The sequence below is a fragment of the Orcinus orca genome, chromosome 17, assembly GCF_937001465.1.
Source record: "Orcinus orca chromosome 17, mOrcOrc1.1, whole genome shotgun sequence".
Taxonomy (NCBI): Eukaryota; Metazoa; Chordata; class Mammalia; order Artiodactyla; family Delphinidae; genus Orcinus; species Orcinus orca.
Window position 1 is genome coordinate 79332088 of NC_064575.1, and position 23374 is coordinate 79355461.

The 23374-nt window shown below is 51.8% G+C and overlaps 1 protein-coding gene across 1 annotated transcript in view; it reads left to right on the top strand.

Annotated features, from left to right (window-relative positions):
* The first annotated feature begins 17114 nt into the window (after positions 1-17114).
* Positions 17115-23374, top strand: part of CCN4 (cellular communication network factor 4) — a 32775-nt gene continuing 26515 nt past the window's right edge. Inside the window, exon 1 of the mRNA XM_033419755.2 lies at positions 17115-17369. Coding sequence (XP_033275646.1) covers positions 17298-17369 — 72 coding nt within the window. The 5' untranslated portion in view covers positions 17115-17297. The remainder of the gene's footprint in view (positions 17370-23374) is intronic.

Genomic DNA, 23374 nt, shown 5'->3' on the forward strand with positions numbered 1-23374 from the left:
GGGATATCATGCAGCTAATTCACCCCAGGCTCTCCCAGGAAACCGAAGGCACAAAATGTTTAGCTTAAAGTATCAAGTAAACAGTAAATAAATAAAAGTAGCAAGACCTCAGTTTCTAAATATACATGTAATTTGTACATATAGAGAAAAATATGACTGAATGTCACTCAGTGGTAACAGGGCTCATCTCTGGGAGTCAATCTTGGTGTATCTTTTGATTTGCTTCTTTAAAAAGATTCCTTTATAAGCATATGTTGTTTTTAAAAAATATAAATTATATATACATATATACACATGTACACACACACATATTGGTATTAAATAGACAGCATTTCTCCGTGTATCAGACATTTGGCTAGACTCTTTCTAAATGTTCTATTCTAATTCTCACAAAAGCCCTTTCTGGTCAATTATTAGTAATTCTTCTTTACAGATGAAGAAACTGTTAAAGATATTCAGCAAGTGAGCAGAAATTAGATTTCACACCCGCGGCTTCTCCCCCTGGGCCCGGAATGCCCAGCCGTGGGCCCCAGTGCCCTTCCAGCCCCCCAGGAATCAGCTATATCTGTCGAGTGTGGACATTGGGGTGAGTTGCTTTGGAAACCAGTCTGGGCTGTTTTGCCTTGGAAGATCACACTGGTTCGGTTTGTTGACAAATGCCAGTTTCCCACTGACCTGGCACCTTTCTCCAGAGCAGAATTTGCTGAATCTCATAGAAAATAGGGGAAAAGAAAAAAGTAGACAGATTATCTAAACCAGATCTGGAAGAGAGAAGAGAGGCAGCATTGTGTCTGGGTGAAGCATGCAGGCCGGGCACAGTGGGGACGAGGCACCACACACGCAACCCCCCCTCACCCCCCCACCCCCGGAAAGACTGCCCACGCAGAGCCAAAGATGCCCTGGAATCTGCAAGGCAGACGGACCAGGCGCCATCCCGCTGGCCCGTGGGGCAAGGGGCTATCCTGATTCCCTCAGCCAAGGACGGAGCTGAGGTTTCCCAGGCAAGTCAAGGACAGTCGGAGGTGAAGTTTCAGATGGTCAGTCCAACCCCTCACCTTACAGAACAGGAAACTGAGGCACGGAGAGGGGAAAGACCAGCCCAAGGACTCACAGTGTGGTAGTGCCCAAATGTACTGCAGAAGCCAACACCCCTTGCCCTAGACTCAAAGGGAAGCACGCTAACTGCACCAGGCCAGGGTACAGCTGTGGGCAAAGTGCACAAGCTCATAGCTGTCTGGACGCCGCACGTCCATGTGATAAGCGCTGTATCCTAATTTAACAGAAAGGGAAACTGAGAGCTGAGGGATTAAGCAACTTGCTCCAAGATCACTTAAGCAGGGATACTTGAGGTCTTCCCTACTGTCTTTGCACGCACAGATTCGTGAGTAGAAATAGCCCTGAGTTCAGGGCCAGGAGTCAGGTCTTTAGGCCCAGTTCTGCCCCACAGCCAGCCAAGTGACCCTGTCGTTCTCTGAGGCCACCAGACCGCAGATCGCAGGGCTAGCGCTGCCATCCCAATGGTTTGCAAAAACTCTAACATTGCTCTTCGGTCCCCCCACATTCCTGTTTCTTCATCCATTTAATCACTATCTATCCATTCATCTGCCTGTCTATCCATCCATCCACCTATACATCCATTCATCTTTCTAACCATCAAACCACCCACTCATATATTCATTTTCCCAATTCAGTCATCTTTTTCTTTATTATTTTTTCTCTTTATGCTTCTTTTCCTTTTTTTCTTTCCTCTTTTCTCCCTCTCTTCCTCTTTCCGTTCCCCCCTTCCTTCCTGTAAACACTTAACCTGAACAAGGTCAGACATTATTAGCACAGGTGTACCCAGCTAAACAAAGTCCCACTTCTGACCCCAAGTAGCTCACAGTCTGTTGAGAGAGTTGAAAGTATATCCACATGATTATAATACACATAATATACGTGTATATTTTATGTGTAACATCTGTAACTGTCTTTTGAACCGAACAGGGAAAAACAAAATGCTGTAGGAACGAGAGATGGAGTGAGACCTCTGGCTGACACCTGCATGGAGGAGAAACGATGGATGTGGAACATCTGAAAGCATTCGGAGGAGCAGGGATGGGAGACAGAGTCGCGCTCTGGTCTGCAAGCCTGCTCTTGATTTCAGTGTCCAGTCTCTGTCTCCATTACTCCTCCAAGGGCCATGCACTCTGTGGGGATCCTAGTCAGCTAGTTCCCCAGCCATACCCAGTGGCGAGCGCAAGGCTGGAACTCTGATGAGCTCCTCACCTTTGTTCTCACCTTCACTCACGCTGCTTTCCCCCAGTGGTGGAGTTTAACCTGTGTCTCCTGAATGCCCAGATTCTAAAGTCAATCAGGCTGGCAGCTGTCACAGGTGTGTTTCCACCTCATCAGGTGTCCCTTCTCCAGCCTGGGACCCCAGCCTTCACACTTGTCTCCCCTCGTATCTGCTTTCTCCCCACCACTGCCAATCCATCCATCCATGCGTCATTTATTGACCTCTCATCATGTCACCTCCTGCTCAGAAGCCCGAGGAGCTGCCATCACCTGGAGACCGAAGTCAACTGTCTCCTGACATGCTCTCCTTTCCCCGTTGAGCCTTTCCCTCTACTACACCCTGGGTGTCTCCCGAGCCCCAGTCTCCCCGCCACTGTACCCTAACCGGCTTCCAGCTGGACCCCCGCCTCCAGCTCTCTCCTCACCATGCCTTTTCCTGGTGGCTGCCACCAAGAACATTCTAGAAGATCTGACCACAGCACTGTTCTGTCGACCCTTTTCAGTGGTTCCCACAGCCCTCAGAGGGACCCCACACTCCTTAGCAGGACCGCAAGGGTTTTCTAGTTCTGGCAGCTTTCCCAGCCACTCGCCTCTCAGAGTGCCCTCCCCGGACAGGCTGGACTCTTCCCAACTTGCAGACATGCAGTGCCCTATGTCCTCCACCTGCAAACTCCCACCCACCTCCGGCCCCGTAGACCATGCCTCCCCCAGGCTGAGTGTATCCCCATAATTCCCTGAGTTTGCCTCAATGGCAACTCTATTGCTTAGTATTGAACTTGACTATTTCTTTATATGTTAATGTTTTGGAGGCCAGGTCTGTAACTGACCACCCTAACCGCAGCCCCTTCCAGTGTCTGGCACACAGTAGGTGCTCAGAGAACACAGAACAGCAAAGGGGAACATCCCCATCAGGCCTGTAGGGAACTAGATGGGAATCATGTTAAGGAGGTAGACTTGGAGCCAAGCTCTATGGGTTCGAATCCCACCTCTGCCACTTATGAGCCATGAAATTTGAGGCATGTGGTTGAATTTATCTGCACATATAAAATGGAGGCGAAAGGACTGCTGTGTTTTGCGGTGAAGATTATTGAATGAATATGTGTAAAGTGCTTTACAAGGCACCTGGTACAAACAAAGAGCTCAGTAAACACAGGATTGCATGGTGAATCTGTGCATTCTTTCCTCTGCCTGGAATTTGACTCCCTCTCCACACCCTACCTAGCAACCAAACTCTTATTCATCCTTACGTGCCCTTTAGGTCCTGCCCATGGCCTTCCCAGGTTTGCTCACCTTGATCCATGCCTGGATGACCTCCATCTGCCATGTGGGGAAGTTGCATGTGGACCTGCTACGATCCCCATGGCTCTGCAGTGACCAGGACCTCAGCTTATCCCCTTGGTCACCTTGGGGTCGCCTCTGTAAGTGAGGGCCTAGCTCACGGTTGGGTGTGTAGACAGTGTGGAGTTAAATTAACTCACTTTACACAGATGTTAGAGATTTGAGAGTGTGGAGGACATCTGAGTTGGTGCAGAGCGAAGGGCAAGGGTCAGGAGGCTGTCATGTTGCTTCCCCACAGTGACATCTATGTCTCCATCTGTTCACACACACTGGACACAGAACTGGGGGAGAGTATGAGACATCTGGCACTCAAGGACCGTGATGCCCAGAGACCAACATCGCTGCTCAGAAGTACTAGGAAGAAATCATAGCCGTCTCCAAAAGTCCCAGACGGGCTTGGCGGGAAAAGATGCCAAACCGGGGATGCTGTCTGACTTTTGGGACCTCCCATGCGCTCAGAGCTCCAGGGAATCGTGTGGGACTCCAGCCGGCTGGCCTCTATGTTGAAGCGAGCTGAGCGCTGTGGCCAGGGGAGAGAGGTCATCCCAGCCCTGCTGCAGACCGGCCGTTCATCCAGAAGAAGCTCTGCAGCTCAGAGGACTGTGCACAAACCCAGCAGCCACCTGGCTTCCCCAAGCCCCGGCCCACGGTCTGCTAGGCTGTCAAGGCCCCGCCACTCACCACGTCCGCTTGCCTGTCCCCGGAGAATTCGCCCTGATGATTGAGTCAAGGGAATTTGGCAAGGACGTGCGCAGAGAACCAGGGCCAGACCGGTCGCTAAGACACGGTCAAAACAGGCTCATGAGGATGTTAGGGCAAGCGAAGCATCCCGCTGTGTGTGCTTTAGACCTGGGTCATCTGTGGGTGGGCAAAGGACCGAACGGCCCGAAGGTTTGGGTTCAAGTCCGGCTCTGTTGATTACGAGCCATTTGTTATGCGCTGGGTTGGATCCCTCCCTAAAATTGATGTGTTGAATTCCTAGCCCCCAGGATCTCAGAACGTGACTGTATTTGGAGACATGGTCTTCAAAGGTGTGATTACGTTAAAATGAGATCACTAGGGTGGACCCTAATCTGTTGTGACTGGTGTCCTTGTAAGAGGAGATTGGGAAACAGACACCCACAGAGGGGAGACCTTGTGAAGACACAGGGAGACATCTTCTACAAGCCAAGGACGAGGCTTCATAGACACCAGCCCTGCTGACATCCTGATCTTGGACAACCAGCCTCCAGAAATGGGAGAAAATAAATCCATTTCTGTTATTTAAGCCATGAAGTCTGTGGCACTTTTTTTTTTTTTTTTGCGGCACACGGGCCTCTCACTGTTGTGGCCTCTCCCGCCGCGGAGCACAGGCTGCGGATGCGCAGGCTCAGTGGCCATGGCTTACACGGCCCAGCTGCTCCATGGCATGATGGGATCCTCCCAGACCGGGGCACGAACCCGTGTCCTCTGCATCGGCAGGCGGACTCTCTACCACTGCGCCACCAGGGAAGCCCCCCTGTTTAAGTCTTTCATTCATCTTTGGAATCACAGGTCTCGCCTGTTGCTCTGGGCACAACTGTACGTTGTTTCTCCATGGTTTGCATTGTCCACCGGGTTTACTTCCCCGTTTTCCCCACGTGGACACCAGGCCCCCTCCAGCTTCTCATCACCTCAAGCTAAACCCAGATTAACATCTTCCCACGTATCCCTTTATAGTCCCTGGAAAAAGTCTCGGGGCATATACACAAGGGTGGGGCTGCCGGGCCATAGGACACACGCCTGTTTTATTTTATTGATTTTATTAAACAGTGCCAGATTGCTCTGCAGAGTGGCTTCCCAGCTCACGCAGGGAAGGGGGTTTGGCCATGCAAGCTCCACCTTCAGCGGATCATCTCCAGGAAGGCGGGGGAGGGGGTAGGTGTGGCTTTAAGGAGGCAGTGACTCCCAGCCCTTGGCCCCAAAAAGCCTCCAACAGTTGACAGACAGGATCACCCATGGCAGACACCTGCATTCCCCATCCAGAGCTTGGGAGAACTGAGGATATAGCAGAATGTCATGTGTCTAGAATGTTTTTCTCCCTAGAACAAGGATGCAAACCAGTAGGGGTGTGTGTGTGTGTGTGTGTGTGTGTGTGTGTGTGTGTGTGTGTGTGTGTGTGTGTGTGCCAAACCCGGCACCAAATCCTGGGGCAGCTGGATTACAATGCAAATGGAATTCACAGCCTTGCGAAGAAGGAGGAATTGGGAAAATGAGACCATCGATATCAGAATGAGGGCATGTGGGAAGATTCCAATGAAGATTCCAAGGACCACAGAGTCCCTAATTCTATAAACTTCCTTTTCCAGTAGAAAACGGCCCTTCCTCCCCGTCTGAGAGGCTCATCTTCCCTTGTCTGCAGAACCTATGAGAAGGGTCCTGAGGGGGCTGCGGGTGGGGCAGTGTCAATCCTCCCCGAGGTCTACCTCCACCAGCTCACGTTGCTCCTAGATTTTCAGCCAGATGCGTCTTCCAGCAGCACTAAGGGATGCGATGTATCACCTGTAAAATTTTGGTAATTGGGCTTCCCTGGTGGCGCAGTGGTTGAGAGTCCGCCTGCCGATGCAGGGCACGCGGGTTCATGCCCCGGTCCGGGAAGATCCCACATGCCGCGGAGCGGCTGGGCCCGTGAGCCATGGCCCTGAGCCTGCGTTTCTGGAGCCTGTGCTCCGCAACGGGAGAGGCCACGGCAGTGAGAGGCCCGCGTACCACAAAAAAGAAAAAAGAAAAAAAAAAAATTTTGCTAATTTATATGAACAGGCACTTAGGTCATCTGTGTATAAGTGATTCATAAGGATGTCAAATCAGGGTGCAAGGAACATGATACTGAATCAGGTCTTATTTGTTAACATGATCTAACTAACCAGAGAGTCTGGATTCAACATGCCAGCTTAAGCAGCTGTGAGCAGTTTTAACAGTTTGTTTGGTAAATTCACTGAAACTGGCTCAAAGGTGGTCAAAATAGAACAAGGTTGAAATGCCAGAATTTCCTTGGACTTAGGGAGACTGGATTACTGGAATGGGTGGGAGGGAGGGAGACACAAGAGGGAAGAGATATGGGAACATATGTATATGTATAACTGATTCACTTTGTTATAAAGCAGAAACTAACACACCATTGTAAAGCAATTATACCCCAATAAAGATGTTAAAAAAATTTTTTTAAATTAAAAAAAAAATGGAATGGGTTTTTTAATTCAATGTGCTCACCCACCCCCGAGTTAGTTTCCCCAGGAGGTTCAGTGGACATTCCTTCTTCAAGCCTTTGGGATACACACTGGGGAGGGGGCTCCAGCATCCTTGACAGCCTCTGACGGCAATGTATCCTGCAGGGCGGTACTGACAGTGGGAGGTGTTCCCATCAAATGTGCGCCCTGCGTCCCGTGGGGATACCAGAGTCTCAGAGCAGTAACTGCCGGAGACCCAGTGGTCAGGGGTCATGACGGGTAGCAGGGTCAAAATCAAACTCTGGTGGACTGATTGGGGACTGTTCCCTGACCTCACCTCTCCCCATTCCTCCCTGTTCAATACTCATTTGTGTGAGCACTAATGCCGAAATTCCCATACAGAATAAATTCCATAAATTCGTTTGTGCAATGCAGGAAATCTGTATTCCCATTATGCTTACGGCAATTCCTTTCCCCCTCTGAATCGAGAGTGATACAGAAGCTTGCTGGGGGCCGTAAACCCTGAGCAGATGCTTGAAGGACAAGTAAGAGTTTGCAGCAAAGAAGCTGCTGAAAGCCTCGGTGGGAAGAGCAGAGACCAGGGTGCAAACTGGCCCTGTGGGACATCAGTCTGGCCTGGGCAGAGGAAAGTGAGGGGTGTATGGTGGGACATGAGCCTGGAGGTCATCAGGGACAGCGTTGGGTACACGGTTAAGGACATTGGTCCCTCATGTCTAGAAAACCCCATTTTCCGCTGGAGCCCTTGATAATCTCTCTTTCCTCTGCGCCAAAGCTGCCTACGCAGTAGAGATGTCATTCAAACGCAGAGCCCAGGGCCTCAAGGCTGCAGAGTGGAGGCCTCCTCTTCATCACGTGGATGGGGAACTGAGTCCCGGAAGGGACGCTGATCTGCTCCACACCCTCAGGAAATACTGAGCAGCTGGGCTGATTCTCAAAGCCCCGACACCCCCGAGGGCCTGCCAGACTCCACCCCTGTATCTGGTGAGGCCCCGTGTTCCACCACGGCCACTGCGCTGCACCTACGGGTCCAGCCTCGGCTGCATACCCAGCCATTGGAGTGGCTACCAGACCTTCTCAGGACTCTCCCGGGGCTGACACTGTCCCTGGTGAGCCCAGGTCACAGGACCTGAATGGTGGCAGTGGAAGTGGGAAGAAGTGGTCAGGTTGTACATTTATTTGAAGGTAGAAAGAGCAGAATTTACCAACAGACAAGCAAGAAAGGGCAGGAGTAGAAGAATACTATTTATTGAGCCCCTGTGATGCCCCAGGCCTTGTACTGAGAGTTTTCAAATATAGAGGGTTGAATGGTAACTGCCCAAAAGATATTGGGTTGGCCAAAAAGTTTGTTTGGGTTTTTCCATAAGATGTTATGTGAATGTGACCGTATTTAGGAAAGGGGGCTTTACAGATGCCGTTAAGTTAAACATCTCAAGGTGAGATCAGCCTGGATTATTTGAGTGGCCCCAGATCTAATGACAAGTGTCCCTTATAAGAGACACACAGTGGACAGACACACAAATAAGAGAGGAGAGGCCATGTGAAGACAAGCAGGAACCAGAGCAATGCGGCCACAAGCCAAGGAGTGATGGGGCCCCCCCGGGGCCTGGAAGAGCTGAGGAACAGTCTCCCCCAGAATTGGAAGAAAGTCCAGCCTGGCCGTCACCTCGATTTCTGATTTCTGGCCTCCAGAACTGTGAGAGAATACATTTCTGTTGTTTAAGTACCAAGTTTATGGTCATCTGTTACAACAGCACTGGAAAACTAACACAGTTTTTCATTTCATCCTCATACCCGCAATGGAACGTATCTTATTACCCCATTTTACAGATAAAAAATCAGAGGCTCAGAGAATGTCCACAGCTTCTCCAAGATGAAACACTGACAGGAGCCGGGATCAGATCCAGGCCAGTTTGTATCACAGCACAGGCTTGATGACTCTGACCAGCTTTTCAAGTCAGGCTCCAAGGAAGGCCTTCTTCAGACTAACCAGGAAGTGTTTGTTTAAAAGCAAATTTGCGGCCTTTTCCAGACACACTGACTCACAACCTCTCAGTTGCAGTCCTGGGAATGTGTACATTTTAAAAGCTTCCAGGTGAATCCCATGCACAGTTCCTTTCAAGAATGCCCAGTCAACACTGGGCTGCATCTGAGGCTGGTCAGACACCCAGGGGCTCAAGAATGAAGACACAGTGGCTCCCCCAGCCTGGTTCAGATGCTGGGGTGTCTCCTGGCACAGGCTGGTATGGGGCCTTCTTCTTGAATGTTCTTTCCACGAGTGCTTTGGAAAGCCTCAGAGCCAAGGACAAGGGTAACATGATGCTCCTTTCCACAGCAGGGCTGCTCTCTGCTTCCCAGCCTGGAATCCAGCTTCCTTCCCGCCGGCTGCCGACCCCAACCCAGTGCAACCTGCACAGTCCAGCATGCACGTAGCTTTTCCACCAAACCTGCCCAGGACCCCAGACCATGCTCTTCCTCGTCTGAGCACTCAAGAGCCCTGGAGCCCCGAGAGCCCCTCCTCCCTCAGAGAGTCATAAACCTGGGCAAGGGCACCAGCATCCTGGGGTCCAAACCCCACCTCCACCCTTCATGGGACTTTGGGTCATCACTTACTTCTGTGAACACACATTTCCGCCTGAGTAAAATGGGGATGACGTTAGCGACTGCCTGTCCGGTGGCTCTGAGGTGACGAATTAAAACAACAGTGAGATGCTACTCTACACCTACTAGAATGGCCCAAATCCAGGACACTGACAATAGCAAATGCCCATGAGGATGTGTATCAACAGGAACTCTCAGGCGCTGGTGGTGGGGATGCAGAATGGTAGAGACACTTCGGAAGACATTTTGATAGTTTCTTACGACACTACACATGGTCTTACATACGATCCAGCAGTTGTGCTCCTTGGTATATACCCAGATGAGCTGAAAAGTTATAGCCACACAGAAACCTGCCCACGGATGTGTATTCCAGCTTTATTCATAACTGCCTGCGCTCAGAAGCAACCGAGATGTCCTTCGGAAGGTGAATGGATAAATAGACTAGTGTAGGTGAATGGATAAATAGACGAGTGCATCCAGACAATGGAACATTATTCAGCACTGAAAAGACATCAACTATCAAGTCATTAAAGACAAGGAAGAAACCCAAGTGCATATTGCTAAGTGAAAGAAGACGATCTGAAAAGGCTACATGCTATAAGATTGCAACTGTATGACATTGTGGAAAGGGAAAAACTACAAAGACAGTAAAAGACCAGGGGTCTCCAGGGGCTAGGGAGGCAAGGGGATGAATGACAGAGCTCAGAGGATTTTTCGGGCAGTGAAACTACTCTGTGTGATACTGGGATGGTGGATAGATGTCATTGTATATTTGTCTAAAACCATTGAATGTACAACACCAAGAGTGACCCTAACTGTGGACGCTGGGTGATAATGATGCATGAATGTCAGTTCATCCTTGGTAAGAAACGCACCATTCTAGTGAGTGATCTTTATAATGGGGGCGGCTATACGTTTGTGGGGTCCGTGGGTATAGAGGAAATTTCTGTGCCTTCCTCTCGATTTTGTTTTAACCCTAAAACTGCTCTAAAAACTAAAGTCTTTAAAAAAAAATGGGAGAGCTTGGGCGAGAACCTAACACATAGAAGCAACCTGTGGCAGCTCCTATCCCAGGGATCGGAGACACTTTCTTTGATTTCATGCTCACGGAAATCCCATGCAATAGATGGCGTTATCCATCTCTAAGAGGGCGAGGGAGCTTTGCTTTTGTAACTAATGTCTATTGAGTGACTCTGCATGCCTAGCAAAGGGCCAGCTCCCAGGGGGCATAGAGATGACAAGGGTGTCCTGTGACCCTGTGTCCCTGCTACCACCCACAGCAGCACCTTGCTTTTGCCCGGGAATCCTTGTAGCTGGAGCCCAGGTCCGGGGCTGGAGGGGGGTCTCTGGGTGGGAGAGTTCAGGACGCATTTACATGTGGTTCTGAAGGGGTCTTCAGTGAGGTGACCCCGCCTCCCCTTTAGGGGAGAATTCCCAGGGTGTTTTCAGGGGCCGGCAGGGAGTGAGTCAGACCAGCCGGCACTGCTGCCTCTGTCTCACCGGTTTCATTTCTCTTTCCTCACCTGCGCACACCCCCGGTCAATTTCATCAAAGAGATCAGCAGAAACACTCGCCCTGAGGACTGGGAGATTCTACTGAAGGAGGCGGGGTGAAGAACAGGGGACGCTGTGTCCCAACCTCAGCCCTGCTGAGGACAGGAGACTCATAGCTGGAGGGGAGAGATCAAGGTGACCCAGGCGGAGGACACTGGAAGAGTGTCTGTGATGAAGAGCAAAGAGGAATATTAATAACAACCACATATTCGGCATCTACCACATGCTGAGCACTAACTTCATCTCCATCACAACCCTGGGAGGTAGCCATTATCATCACCCCCATTTTACTGATAGGAAAACTGAGGCTCAGAGAGGTGAAGTGGCTTCCCCAGGATCTCCCAGCTTGTACATAACAAAGCGAGAGTTTGCCGCCGGCCCCCCTAACCCCAAAGCCCTTGCTCTTCTCTTCCACCTTCCCTGGGGGCCCCTACCTGTAGCCAAGGCTGGCGCTAGAGGTGAGCTTCTGCCCAAGTCAGTCGCGGCTCAAGAAATGAGTAGCAGCTGTGGAGCCGGCCAGGGGCTGCCCAGTGACCCTCCCAGAGCCGCCCTAGCTGTTTAGGCTGGGGCAAGAGGGACTGTTACCTTGACCTTAACCTCCGAGCAGACCTGGAGCCCAGGGCCACCCTTTATCAGTGCCTCCATTCTCGCTTAGGCCCCAGGAGGAGAGGTAGGGCCCCACCTGTGCCACCGCGCCAGCATCACAGGGAGGTGGAGGGCAGAGCAGACCAGCCCCAAATCCTCTGCTTTCTAAAGCAGCCATGTTGGTTCAGCGGAAGTGGCCTCTGCTGCCCTGGCCGGGGTGTGGGGCGTGCATCTGAGTAGCCCCGGGAGCTGGCATCGTGCCGCCATACTGTGTGGGCTCGTGCACATTCGTGGGACAAATAAATGACAAACAAATAGGATGTGAGCAGATCCGGGGCCTCTGGACGCCTGGTCCCGAGCGTCTCTGGAATTCTCTGTGCATCTGGCTCTGGTCAAGGAGGCCTTATTGTTTGGCGTCGCAATGCTTTCAACAGGCCTCTGTTCTTAAACCCTCTCCACCAGCCGCTCTTTGGAATTTATTTACAGCTGCTCTGGGAGGTCTGTTAGAGAAACCGCTGAGAGGTTGGGCTCAGACTGAAGGAGAGCTTACGAACAGCTGGACGCGGGGACCCTCGGCCGGGAGAGGCGGAAGTGGAGCCGTGGCCTCCTCGGGGAATGAGGCCAGAGCCCTGACACTGTCCCCACCCCAGCCTCTGTCCTCCCCGCCACATACGTCCCGAGTGCCTGCTGTGTGTCAGTCAGGTTGCAGGGCCCAGACCTTGACACCCTTGTCCAGACCCTGCCCTTGAAGCACTCCCGGCCCAGAGTCCAAAGAAGAATATTCATCACGGACCAGGAGCTTCATTGAGCATCTACTATGAGCTAAGCGTGTCTAATACATCCTCCCACAGCACTTACTCTGTGCCAGGAGCAATTCAGAGTGATCAATACCTCTCTCATCCCTGTTTTAGGGATGAGGAAGCCAGTACACAGAGAGATTATGTGACTTCCCCAAGGTCACACTGCAGGAGAGTGGCAGGGGGCAGGAGACTGACCCAGGCTTGTGCAGGCAGCCCTGAACCATGGGCTTGATGCCACATGGGAACGGCATCAACAACGGGAACAGCTAAGGGTGAGGCCTAAATCCCAGAGAAACTCTCCAGCAGGCCTGGCAGGTGGGGAGTCGGAGGTCACAGGAGGGCCCCTCACTAGGGGGATGGGATGAAACAGGACCCAAAGTTCGCACACTGGGGAAACCAGGGCGACGGTCAGAAGTCACACACTGGAAAGAGGTAGCCAGAGAGGTCGGAAAACTGGAACAGACGGGGGAAAAGGAGAAATGACGGGGCTGGAGCATCCCGCCATTTACCTAGAGTACAAGCTCACACGTGTCCACTCTCTGCCATGAGTCTGCTCTCTGCTGCGTGCCTGCTGTGTCACCTCCTGCACGGTCCTTTAGCTCCTTGTGCCTCAATTTCCCCAAATGTAAAGAGGGGATGAAATGAGCAGCGACCTGAGAGATTCTCAGAGCAGAGCTTAGCACATCATTAGCGCTTTACAAGCGATTATTAAATTGACAACCATTCCATACTTTATGCGGCCACATACATGCACATTGCTCAGGGATGTGAATCCTGCTGTCGAGTGTGGGGAGAGGTGTGGGGAGAGGTGTGGGAAAAGGGGATGAGGGGAGCAGCAAGTGCTGCACTCAGAGGGGCCCTGTGTGGCCTAGGCAGCGCACCGTGAACCCTCTGCAGCGCAGATAGAAATGAATTACAGACAAGGAGATAAATAACCCTGTGCATTGGCCCTGGGCCCCACGCCTGGGTGATGTAGTCTGTCACCCAGCCCCCCACACATTCCTGCTGTCAACTAGACACAGCTCAGCCCCGTCTTTCCTGTACTCCTGAGCTTCCTCTTTCCACAAACGGACTCTGAAGACCTACTATGTGCTACGCAGTCTTCCAGGCACTTTGAGAAGCAGAGACACGTGGTTTTGCTGGTCTCTTCCTCTAGGCCTGCCCGCCTTCCTCCTTTTCTTCCTTCCTTCCTTTTATTTCCTCCCTCCCTCCTTCTTTCCTTCCCTCCTTCCTCAAGCCATCCCTCCCATCACCACGTCATTCGTCTGCTTCCTTCATTCATCTGGCCCTTCACTTGAAGTCTGCCTCTAACACGTGCTGTGCTGGGTTCTCCGTGTTGCTGGGCTTCAGCCTAGAGAGGCAGACAGGTGTAGGCCTGGCTTTGCCCGTGGATCTCATAGCCCAGGAGGGAGACAGTCAATAGCTGAACAAACAAGCAGTGGCGCTTGGGCCAGGGCGGTGAAGGAAGCCAGTGGGTGATGGAGCTGAAGAGTTAGGCAGAGTGGTCAGAGAAGGGGCACACGGATACGGAAAACTAAGAATGAGAAGCCCATCCTGGGGAGACCTGGGAAATGGAATATTCCTAACAGTGGAATCATCTACTCACACATTCAGTCATTTGTCCATCTGCCCATCCGTCTGTCCAGCTACTGTATTCATTCATTCCTGCATTTATTCCCTCATTGGTTCCACTCATGAGACAGATTCGTCTACTTGGAAAAAAAATTGTTTTGGAGTCATACAGGTCTAAGTCCTGATGACAGTTTTGCCGTGTGTGAGCCAAATGGCTGGGGAAATTTATTTCATCTCTCCATGCCTCAGTTTCCTCATCTGTAGAATGGGCATGAGATGACTTGAGATGAGGATTCAGTGAAATGGCAAGTGTCTCCAGGGGCGCAATAGATGCTCTATAAATGCAGCTACTGTTCCGGTCACCACCAGCCAGTCACTTAGAGATTGCCCAGCTCGTGAGCAGGAAGTGCCAGGTCCTGGACTCACACTCACCAAGGCTGACCCCAGACACACACCCAGGCTGCAACACGAGGTCTGCCAAGACGCCTAAGCTCTGACGTAGGATGGGCACAAGGCCACCCAATCAGACCAGCCTGGGCTGCGACCCATCCTGGCTCCTCCACTCGCAAATGCTGGGACACGCCAAATTGTCTGCTTAGGGGGCCTCCCGACAATCACACAGGGTAGGCACTAATATGCTCCTGTTTCTTCAAGCAAACAAAACTGAACACAGAGACGGCTTCCCAGATGGCGCAGTGGTTGAGAGTCCGCCTGCCGATGCAGGGGACACGGGTTCGTGCCCCGGTCCGGGAGGATCCCACATGCCGCGGAGCGGCTGGGCCCGTGAGCCATGGCCGCTGAGCCTGCGCGTCCGGAGCCTGTGCTCCGCAACGGGAGAGGCCACAACAGCGAGAGGCCCGCGTACCGCAAAAAAAAAAAAAAAAAAAAAAGAAAGAAAAAACTGAGCACAGAGAGACTGCTGGTTGTCCAAGGCCCACAGGTGAGCAGCAGGGCTGCGGTGGCGCCCCAGGCGCTTTCCCTCCTAACCCACTGCCCTGCCTGGCTCACTGTGTCAGCCTGCTGCAGGTTTCCTCGGCAATGAGGAATGGCAGCTGAGCCATCTGAGGTTCACCGGCAGGCACAAGGGGCCAGCATTTCGATCATGATTTGGGGGGTCTGTTGCAAGTGCTTCTTGCAATCAGACTTCCTAAAAGCGATCCTGGCATTCTCTGGGCTCAGCTTTACTCTTATTACAGAACATTGAGGGACTTTAGCGGGTGAAGCCGGCTTGGAAGGGCTCAGTCGCTGTCAGGGTTCAAAGACTTTGGTTCCAGCCCCCCTCCTGCCCCTACTTTAGTACATGTCCTGACATCACCTGGCATCTCTGAGTTCCCGCTTCCCCTCCCCCATAACATGGGGCAGTAATACCGTCCACCTTGTGGTCATGAGCTATCTCTTAGTACAGGGCCTCTACATACCTGGTGCTCATCAAAGGGTCACTGAACCTGGATTAGCACCTAACACTGGGTGATTCCTTTAATGACACTTTTCCGCAGTGCTTGCCTCATGGAATTTGTTTTAAGAGCATCAAGGGAGTTCATGAGAAGAAAATGAGGACTGATGTTTACTGGGCAGTTTCTTTGTGACAGATACCCCACTGCCACTTTACATACATGATTTCTACAAATCCCGTATATTCATTAGGATTATATGAGCAAGTTACTCTTAATCTATGGCTTAAGCAATAAGTCATCAAATTAATTCATGCAGTGGGAAGTCTGAAGGTCCAGGTTTAATTCAGTAACACCTTAAGTTCCAAGGACCCAGGTTCTTTCCCTCCTTCTGCTCTACCATCCTCAGCATGTTGGCTTTTCATCCTCCAGCTTGTGCCTTATATGCACAAGATGACTGCTGCAGCTCCAGCCATCAACTTTGAACTCAAGGAAGAAAGAGAATGCATAGAGAAGTTTATTCTCCTCCTGAGGAATGGAGTCCTTTCTAGGAGCCCCCAGCAGAGTCCTCTTTCTGTCTCATTGGCCAGAATTGGGTGAGAGGCCCACCCCTAAGTCAATGAATGGAGAGACCATCAGAGTCACCTCTTATGGGGGTCGTGTCTATGGTCATAATCTCCCTCCACAGGCACAAGTCTGCTACCACCTCTGAGCAGCCACACATGGTTCAGCATCCGCTTGTATATGTTACAGTAAAAGGGAAGAGATGGCGTAATTGTTATGAAAACCACAGGGGAGAGAGTTCCCACTGAGGTCCAGAGATGAGAATTTGCTGGGGTGTGAGAGGAACAGCAAGGAGTCCACCGAGGCCGAGTGTAGTGCAGGGGAGGGAGAATGGAAGGAGAAGAGATGAGGGAGGCTGCTGGCCTGGAGGCCACGCAAGGGCTGGGAATGCCATGCTAAGTCAATGGGCAGGCTTTGGGAGGCTGGAGCCAGGAGACCGCCATCACCTTGGTTCCATTTGCCAAGGATTGTTCTGGTGGCTCTAAGAAGTGTGGACGGTAATGAACCAGTCAGGAGGCTGTGGCTGAGGTCCACGTGGGGATGAGGGGGCTGGACGAGGGAAAACCAGGCTCCAAAGGAGACCCCTCACCAGTGTGGCAAGTGTCCAGCAAGGGGTGAAGGCCAGGCACCCTAACCCACCAGGGGTAACAGGCGCCCAGACATGGGGAGACAGCTCCAGTACCCAAGGGCTTCAGGCTAAAAGCAGGGGTGGGAACGCCTGTAAATTGGAAACCAGAGCTTTCATTTGTAGAGGAGGTGATGATGGTAACCAGGGCCCCAGCCCTGAGCTCATTTGTGAATTCATACCATTTCATGATCAGTGGACTAAAACCACCCTCCTTTGCTTGCAGCCAGGGAGAGAGGAGCGAAAGATGACAAATGCAAACCAGAAGTAGGAGCAGCCGGGAGGGAATGGAAGGGAGTTGATTTTCTCCACTGGGAGCGCTTTCAAAGCCCGTGCCAGCGCTGGTCCCTGTAACTGTATCTCCACCTCCGCCTGGTACCCTCCCACCGTCTCCCCCGCCCCACCTTTGAGAAACGCCTAGGCAGGATGACCCCAGCTCCTTCTGTGAGAATTTACCGCCCTGATGTGAAATCATAGCCCTGTAACTTTCCCTTTAAGAGCTGTCAGAGCCGGGGAGGCTGGCCAAGCTTGGGCTGGAGGTGGGGACAGAGGGAAGAAAGAAAAAAAAAAAAGAGAGAGAGAGAGGCAGGAAAAGTTTTTTTCAGAGGAAAATGCAGGGCTTGTCCTTAACCCTGACGTCAGATCTTGCTTTAATAAAACCCCCTCAGGGCTGCGGGAAGAGGCATATCTGGCACTCCTGATGGGCCAGGTCAGTCTCGGCCCAGCTCCCCCGAGAGGTGGCCGGATCCTCTGGGCTGCTCCGTAGATGCCTTGGCCACTGACCTCCAGGCATGAGGTGGTTCCTGCCGTGGGCGCTGGTGGCAGTGACAGCAGTAGGAGCAGTGGGCAGCACCCCGGCCATGGTGAGTCCTGCCCGGAGGGGCACGGAGAGGGGTCCCAGCTCCCATCTCCACCGGTCCTGCTGCATGGGTGGGCAGGATGAGAAGGGCTGGAATGTTAGGGGGCAGGGAGGTGTCCACTGAGGAGCAAGGGCGAGGCCCAGGGTGAGGAGTAGGGCTGCTGGGGACAGCTGATCCCGGCAAGGGGAGGAGCAGAGACAGCACCTGGGGAAACAAAACGAACGGGACTTCCATGCCTTTTATTCCCACCTGAAATGCAGCAGAAAGGGACACTCGAAGGAACAGAGTCAGGGAGCCTGGACTCCAGACGTAGGAATGCCCAGACTGGCTGTGTGACCTTGGGCTAGTCACTCACCCTCTCTGAGCAGCATAAAGTAAGGAAAACTATTGTTAGACTTCTAGTCTTTGAGTTTGGAAAATGAGTTTCCAAGTGTCAGAGATGCTACAAGGCGGGGGGTGGGGGGAGTTAGTAAAGGCCAAGAAAAGTTGGAAGGGATAATATCAGCTTTCAACAAAAGCACTAACTTGCGCAAACAGTGCTTGTGCTGATTCTCTAACCCAAATGCGGCCGCCTTGGGCTTGCACAGCCCTCTACAGTTTATGAAGCATGTACATTCGGGTCTGCAGAGGAAGCCCGCTGTTTCAGGGGAACTCTAAGGGTTCTCTCTCTCCCACCTCCATCCCAAGGCACACGGAGGGGAAGGGAGGAAGGTCTGCACCTCCGAGAAGCCAGGGAGTAAGACACGTGGCAGCACAGAGCCAGGCGGCTGGCTCGAAGCTTGGAGCAGGCACGGGGCGGGCAGGAGGTGGGCAGCTGTGAAGAGCTTCTGAATCCAAGATCCCACAGCCCGGGCCAGGGCCTGCTGCCAGTAGTAAGGCCAAGAGAACGAGGGAGGATGGCAAGAGGGAGTTTATTACCCATGGACGGCTTTCTTGGGGACTGATGTGCCCCATTCCTAGATGAGGAAGCTGAGGCTTGGGGGTAAGCTACTTGCCCGTGGGCTCAAAGACGCTGGTTCTGAATCAACCAGATCTGAGGCTGAGAGCTGACGGCTGACCACAGGCCAGTTGCTCATAGGCGCTGGGTGACGGATATTCCTCCAAGCACGGTCGTGTGCATCAATGAGATCAGGGAGGGCGTCTGGGTGACTTGCTGTTAAATCCTCCATAACTTGTGCGGCTTCTGGATGTAGTTGGTGCTGAACCATCCTACCAAAAAAAAAAAAAAAAGTAGCAGGGACTTCCCTGGCCATCCACTTGTTAAGACTCTGCCCTCCCAATTCAGGGGGCACGGGTTCCATCCCTGGTCAGGGAACTTTTAGGGAGTTTGGAGTTTGGGGTTGACATGTGCACACTGCTGTATTTAAAGTGGACGACCAACAGGGACCTACTGTATAGCACAGGGAACTCTGCTCAATATTCTGTAACAAGCTAACTGGGAAAAGGATTTGAAAAAGAATAGATACATTATACGTATAACCGAATCACTTTGTTGTACACCTGAAACTAACACAACATTGTTAATCAAGTATGCTCCAATATAAAATAAAAAGTTTTTAAAAAAAGGATATTAATTCCATTTTACAAATGAAAGAAATGGAGACAGGGCAAATCAGGGACTTGCCCAGGGTCTCACAATTAATAAGTGGGAGGGCTCAAACTCAGATCGTTTCCTGCCAAATCCCACTCTCTCTTCCATAGCTTTCCTGAAAACTGGAGCACCCAGAAGACGCCATATCAGCCTTTATTTCAGGGTTGCACTGTCTGGGAGGACAGGGGGTGGATGGTGAAGAGGTGAGAGGGGTAGGGTAATGAGGTCTGAGTGAGGAGAAGGAGAGAAGTATGTGGGGGGTCCAAGTACACAGGAACCCCAGGTACCTCCTCAGAGCAATCTGCACTAGGGAAGAGGGGGTACAGGCCCACAGGCTCAGCGGAGGGGACGCACAGCACAGGAGCTGGGAGTCCAGACAGACCCAGGCAGCAGGATGGAGGGAAGGTTTCTGGGAGGAGACAAGTTACCTCTCTTCTGTGCCCCTGTCCAGGGACCTTCTGTGGGGACCCATACTTCCCCCCTACAACACTGTTATCTGATTCAGGAGCTCTCCGGATAGAGCCTTAACCCCCCCGTGAGGGCTGGGAGACAAGGGTCAACCTGTACTTTCCTTCAGAGCCAAGTTCCATCTGTGGTCATCTTCCCCAAACTCATACATAAAGGGAATGTGAGTCCATTCAAGGTCCCACTGAGGTTTTAATGGGAAAAAATGATGATAGATGTGTCCATATGGAAGAAAAGGTTCATGAGAATTGCCAAGAAAACTTCTAGGAAGTCGAATTGTGAGGGGGAACTTGCCCTGTCGGATAGTAAAACATTATCGAAAAGTTCCGTAATTGAAGGAGGAAGAGGCCAACCCAGGAAGAGATAAATCCAGGAGCGGGACAGGGCAGTGAGCTCAGAAACGTAGCCAAGTGTACTCAGGAATGTAACATATGATAAAGGTGAGCTACAGACAGACCTTGTTTTTCCATCTCTTTGTTCTTTTCTTCATTCTACATGTAGTGAGTACCTCCCTTGTGCTAAGAGAGAGGGTCTACATTTGGGGGGGGGGGGCGGTTGCCAAGCACTGCGCCAAAGCCTATATATTTATATACGTAAGACCTTCCTCAGTTCATCCACATGACATTTATGATTATTTATTAAGCATCTCCTAAATTCTCATAGCAATACTATTAAGCAGATGTAATCATCTTCCTTTGTAGATAAAAACTAAAGCTCAGAGAGGTTAAGTAATTTGCCCAAGGTCACACAGCTAGTAATCTGTGGAGCTGACCTTTGAACCTAGGTCAGCTCTCAACAATACAGCCTCTTGCCTCCCTGGTCCATGTACGTGTGCAAATATGAGAAGCACAAAGTCCGTGACCCTACTGAGCTTACAGGCTGGCGAGGCAGGTGACAGCCACTCATACGTTGGAATGAGAGGAGGCAGGGGTGACGTCGTCCAGGAAAGAGAGGCCGGGTGCAAGCTCTGCCACTGGCTGAGGCAGCTCCAGCAGGTCCCCTAACCACTCGGACCTTCCCGTCCTCTCTTGTTAATCGGGGCTGACGACCGAGCCCCATCAGGTTCCCCGTTGCCGAGGAGTGAACACAGGGCTGCTTGAGGGAAGCCTCTCAGAAGCACATGACCAGGTACATGAACGCTGTGCGGATAAATTCCGGGGCACACAGTAGGTCTCTGGTTGTCTGTGTACAGCTGAGACCCATATACCTTCTCCCACAGAAATGTGTGTTGGTGTGCACAGGGGTGAAAGCATGCATGTGTAAGTGACTGTAGCTCGTCTGAAGGTATGAAGCCCCATGGTGTGTGTGTGTGTGTGTGTGTGTGTGTGTGTGTGTGTGTGTGTGCTTGAGGATACATGGGCTGAGTGTGAAATGCAAACCCACTTTCAGCCCCTCAGACCAACTACAGAATCGCGTGGCCCCGGGTAAGTGGCACACCCCTTTTAAAAGATTGCAGGAGCATAAGCGACATGGCTTCTTTACACTTCCTGTATATAGCTGGGATTTGAGCTAGCATTTCAAACCCCACACCCACCAGCTCCCTGCTCAGAGCCTCTTCCGTCAGATTGGACACTCTGCTCCCAGCTCTGGGCCCCTCCCGCCCACTGCTTGTCCAGGATGCTGGCGAGAGCGCGGCTCGGACTGGCATTTTCCACCTGGGCACGGCCCTTGGTGAGGGCTCACCCTCTGGAATGGGCACGGGAACGGTGCTCCTTGGGAGACCCGATCCTGACCTTGGGCTGGGCAGTACGTCCAGGCTGTCAGCGGCATCACCTCCCCAGGCTTCAGGAAAGGCCCCTGCCCCACGCCTGCAAAGCAGCCAAACGCCAGGAGGCTGTCTTTGTACAAATAGAAACCCTGGAATTCCTCCCAGGAAGCTTTGCCATCTCTCTGAGCGGTGAGAAGGGGCTGCTACACACACTGTAGGTTACATATAGGAGCAGGGAGGTGAGCCAGCAGTGGTCCAGGGTGGGATCGTGGGAGGAGCTGGGAGGGAGGCCAACCACAGCCCAGGAAGTAAAGCCGGGTAGGAAGGCCCACAAGAGGACCGTATAACACTGCAGACGTCTGCGGGCGAGGCTTCAGCACACTGTCCATTCATTCAGCAACTCCCGTGGAGCACACTCTGTCCCAGTAACACGGATGACGATGAGGGCTAACACTGATCCAGCGCTCACTGTGTCCCGGGCACTGTATCCGCTGCATCTGCATACATCAGCTCCCTTGAAAACCACACACCTACAAGGCAGGCTTATTATAGTCCAGACCTGCACTGCCCAACCAGTAGCCACTTGTTACATGAGGCCGCTGGGCAGCTGAGATGTGGCTGTGTCCCAGCTGAGCCGAAAGGCTAAAATACACACTGGATTTCAAAGACTTAGTGTGAATACAAGACCGTGAAATTCTCAGGATAATTTTTTTCTGTTGACTCCATGTTGAAATGATAATACTTTCAAGATATTGGACTTAAACAAAATATATCATGAAAATAAATTTCACCTTTACGTTTTAATGTGGCTGCTAGAAAATGTAAAATTCCATTCAGAACTCACATTATGTTTTACTAGACAGTGTTGTCCTGGAAAGACACAAGTGTACATAGAACGGTCGTAATAGGTGGGGAAGGGAAAATACTGAGCTCCTCTCCTTGCAAGCTGTGCACCCTCAGACAAGTAACCCAGCCTCTCTGAGCCAGTTTCTTCATCTGTAAAACGGCATAATGTTAGTACTCACTTCTTGGGTGCTAATCCTCTTGGGAGGCTTAAAGAATAAAGGGTAAAGACCCCAGGCTCAGTACCAGGTGGGCAAGAGGGGGGGAAGAGTAATTGATGGGCTGTGCTGGGCTCAGTGCTGAGTTGGTCTTCAGAAGATCTCGAGGTTTCCACATCCTGGCCAGCTTCCCAGAACATGTAGAGGGAGTCAGTGAACGCTTCTGGATTATCACGTAGGAGAAAGAAATACTGATGATGATGATGGTGGTAATGTTGACGATGATGGTGGTGATGGTGATGGTGGTGATGATGATGCTTGAAGGGGAGACTTGTGTCTTACAACCCTGAGTCAGGTTGACAGTGACAGTGATTTTCATGCCCATCCACTCACTTGTCCCATGGATGTTAACAGTGCGGCTATGTGCCCAGCCCCTTCCTATTTCTAGAGATGTGGCGATAGATGGTTAACTCAGTCCCTACCGACAAGGACGGCTCACGTGTTGGAGGTAGATTTTTTCCCTAGCACAGACGAATGTGTTGAAAATCTGACAGGGAAGCTTAGAGGGCTTGCAGAAGAAAAAAACCTAATGTTGGGGCCCTGAGCCTGAATTCCTGGGGAGACCTCCCACCCCCACCCCCAGGCACCTGTACATTAACTGGCACCTTGAAGATTCTTACACACACATGGTTTCCAAAACCATCGAATTAGAGAGACTCTGGTATCTCCTCCAGCCGTGACGTCCTGATAATCTACCAGCTCTCCTACCCTTCTTCCTTCCATCATGGCGGGGGCGGGGGGTGGGGGGAAGAGAGACAGAATCAGAGGAGGAGCTGGGCCTCTCAAATGTGGATAATGGGCATTCCAGGGGATGTGATAAAATCTTCCCATCTCATCCCCCTCATCTGGAAGCAAGTCCAGGCTTGGGGCATGGGCCTGGGCTCTGCTCGGCCTTGGTGGTGGTATAAGGGGGAAGACGGAGGAAATGAGAGCCCAGGCCCAAAGGACAGGAAGGGAGGGGTCCTCCCCTGCCCCTCCCATAATCCCGCGTCGAGTCTTAGAGTGGAGAGAAGGGCCATGTGCCCCGAGCCCGCCCAGGGCTGGAAGGGGCAGGAGGAAGGAAGTGGTCTAAGGGCGGAGGAATGTTCTGAGAGAGCTGGGACTCACATCCTGCTCCTGGGGCAGAATAACGTTGCGGAGAGAGCTAGTCATCACCGTGACATCAGACAAGCCACTTGCCTTC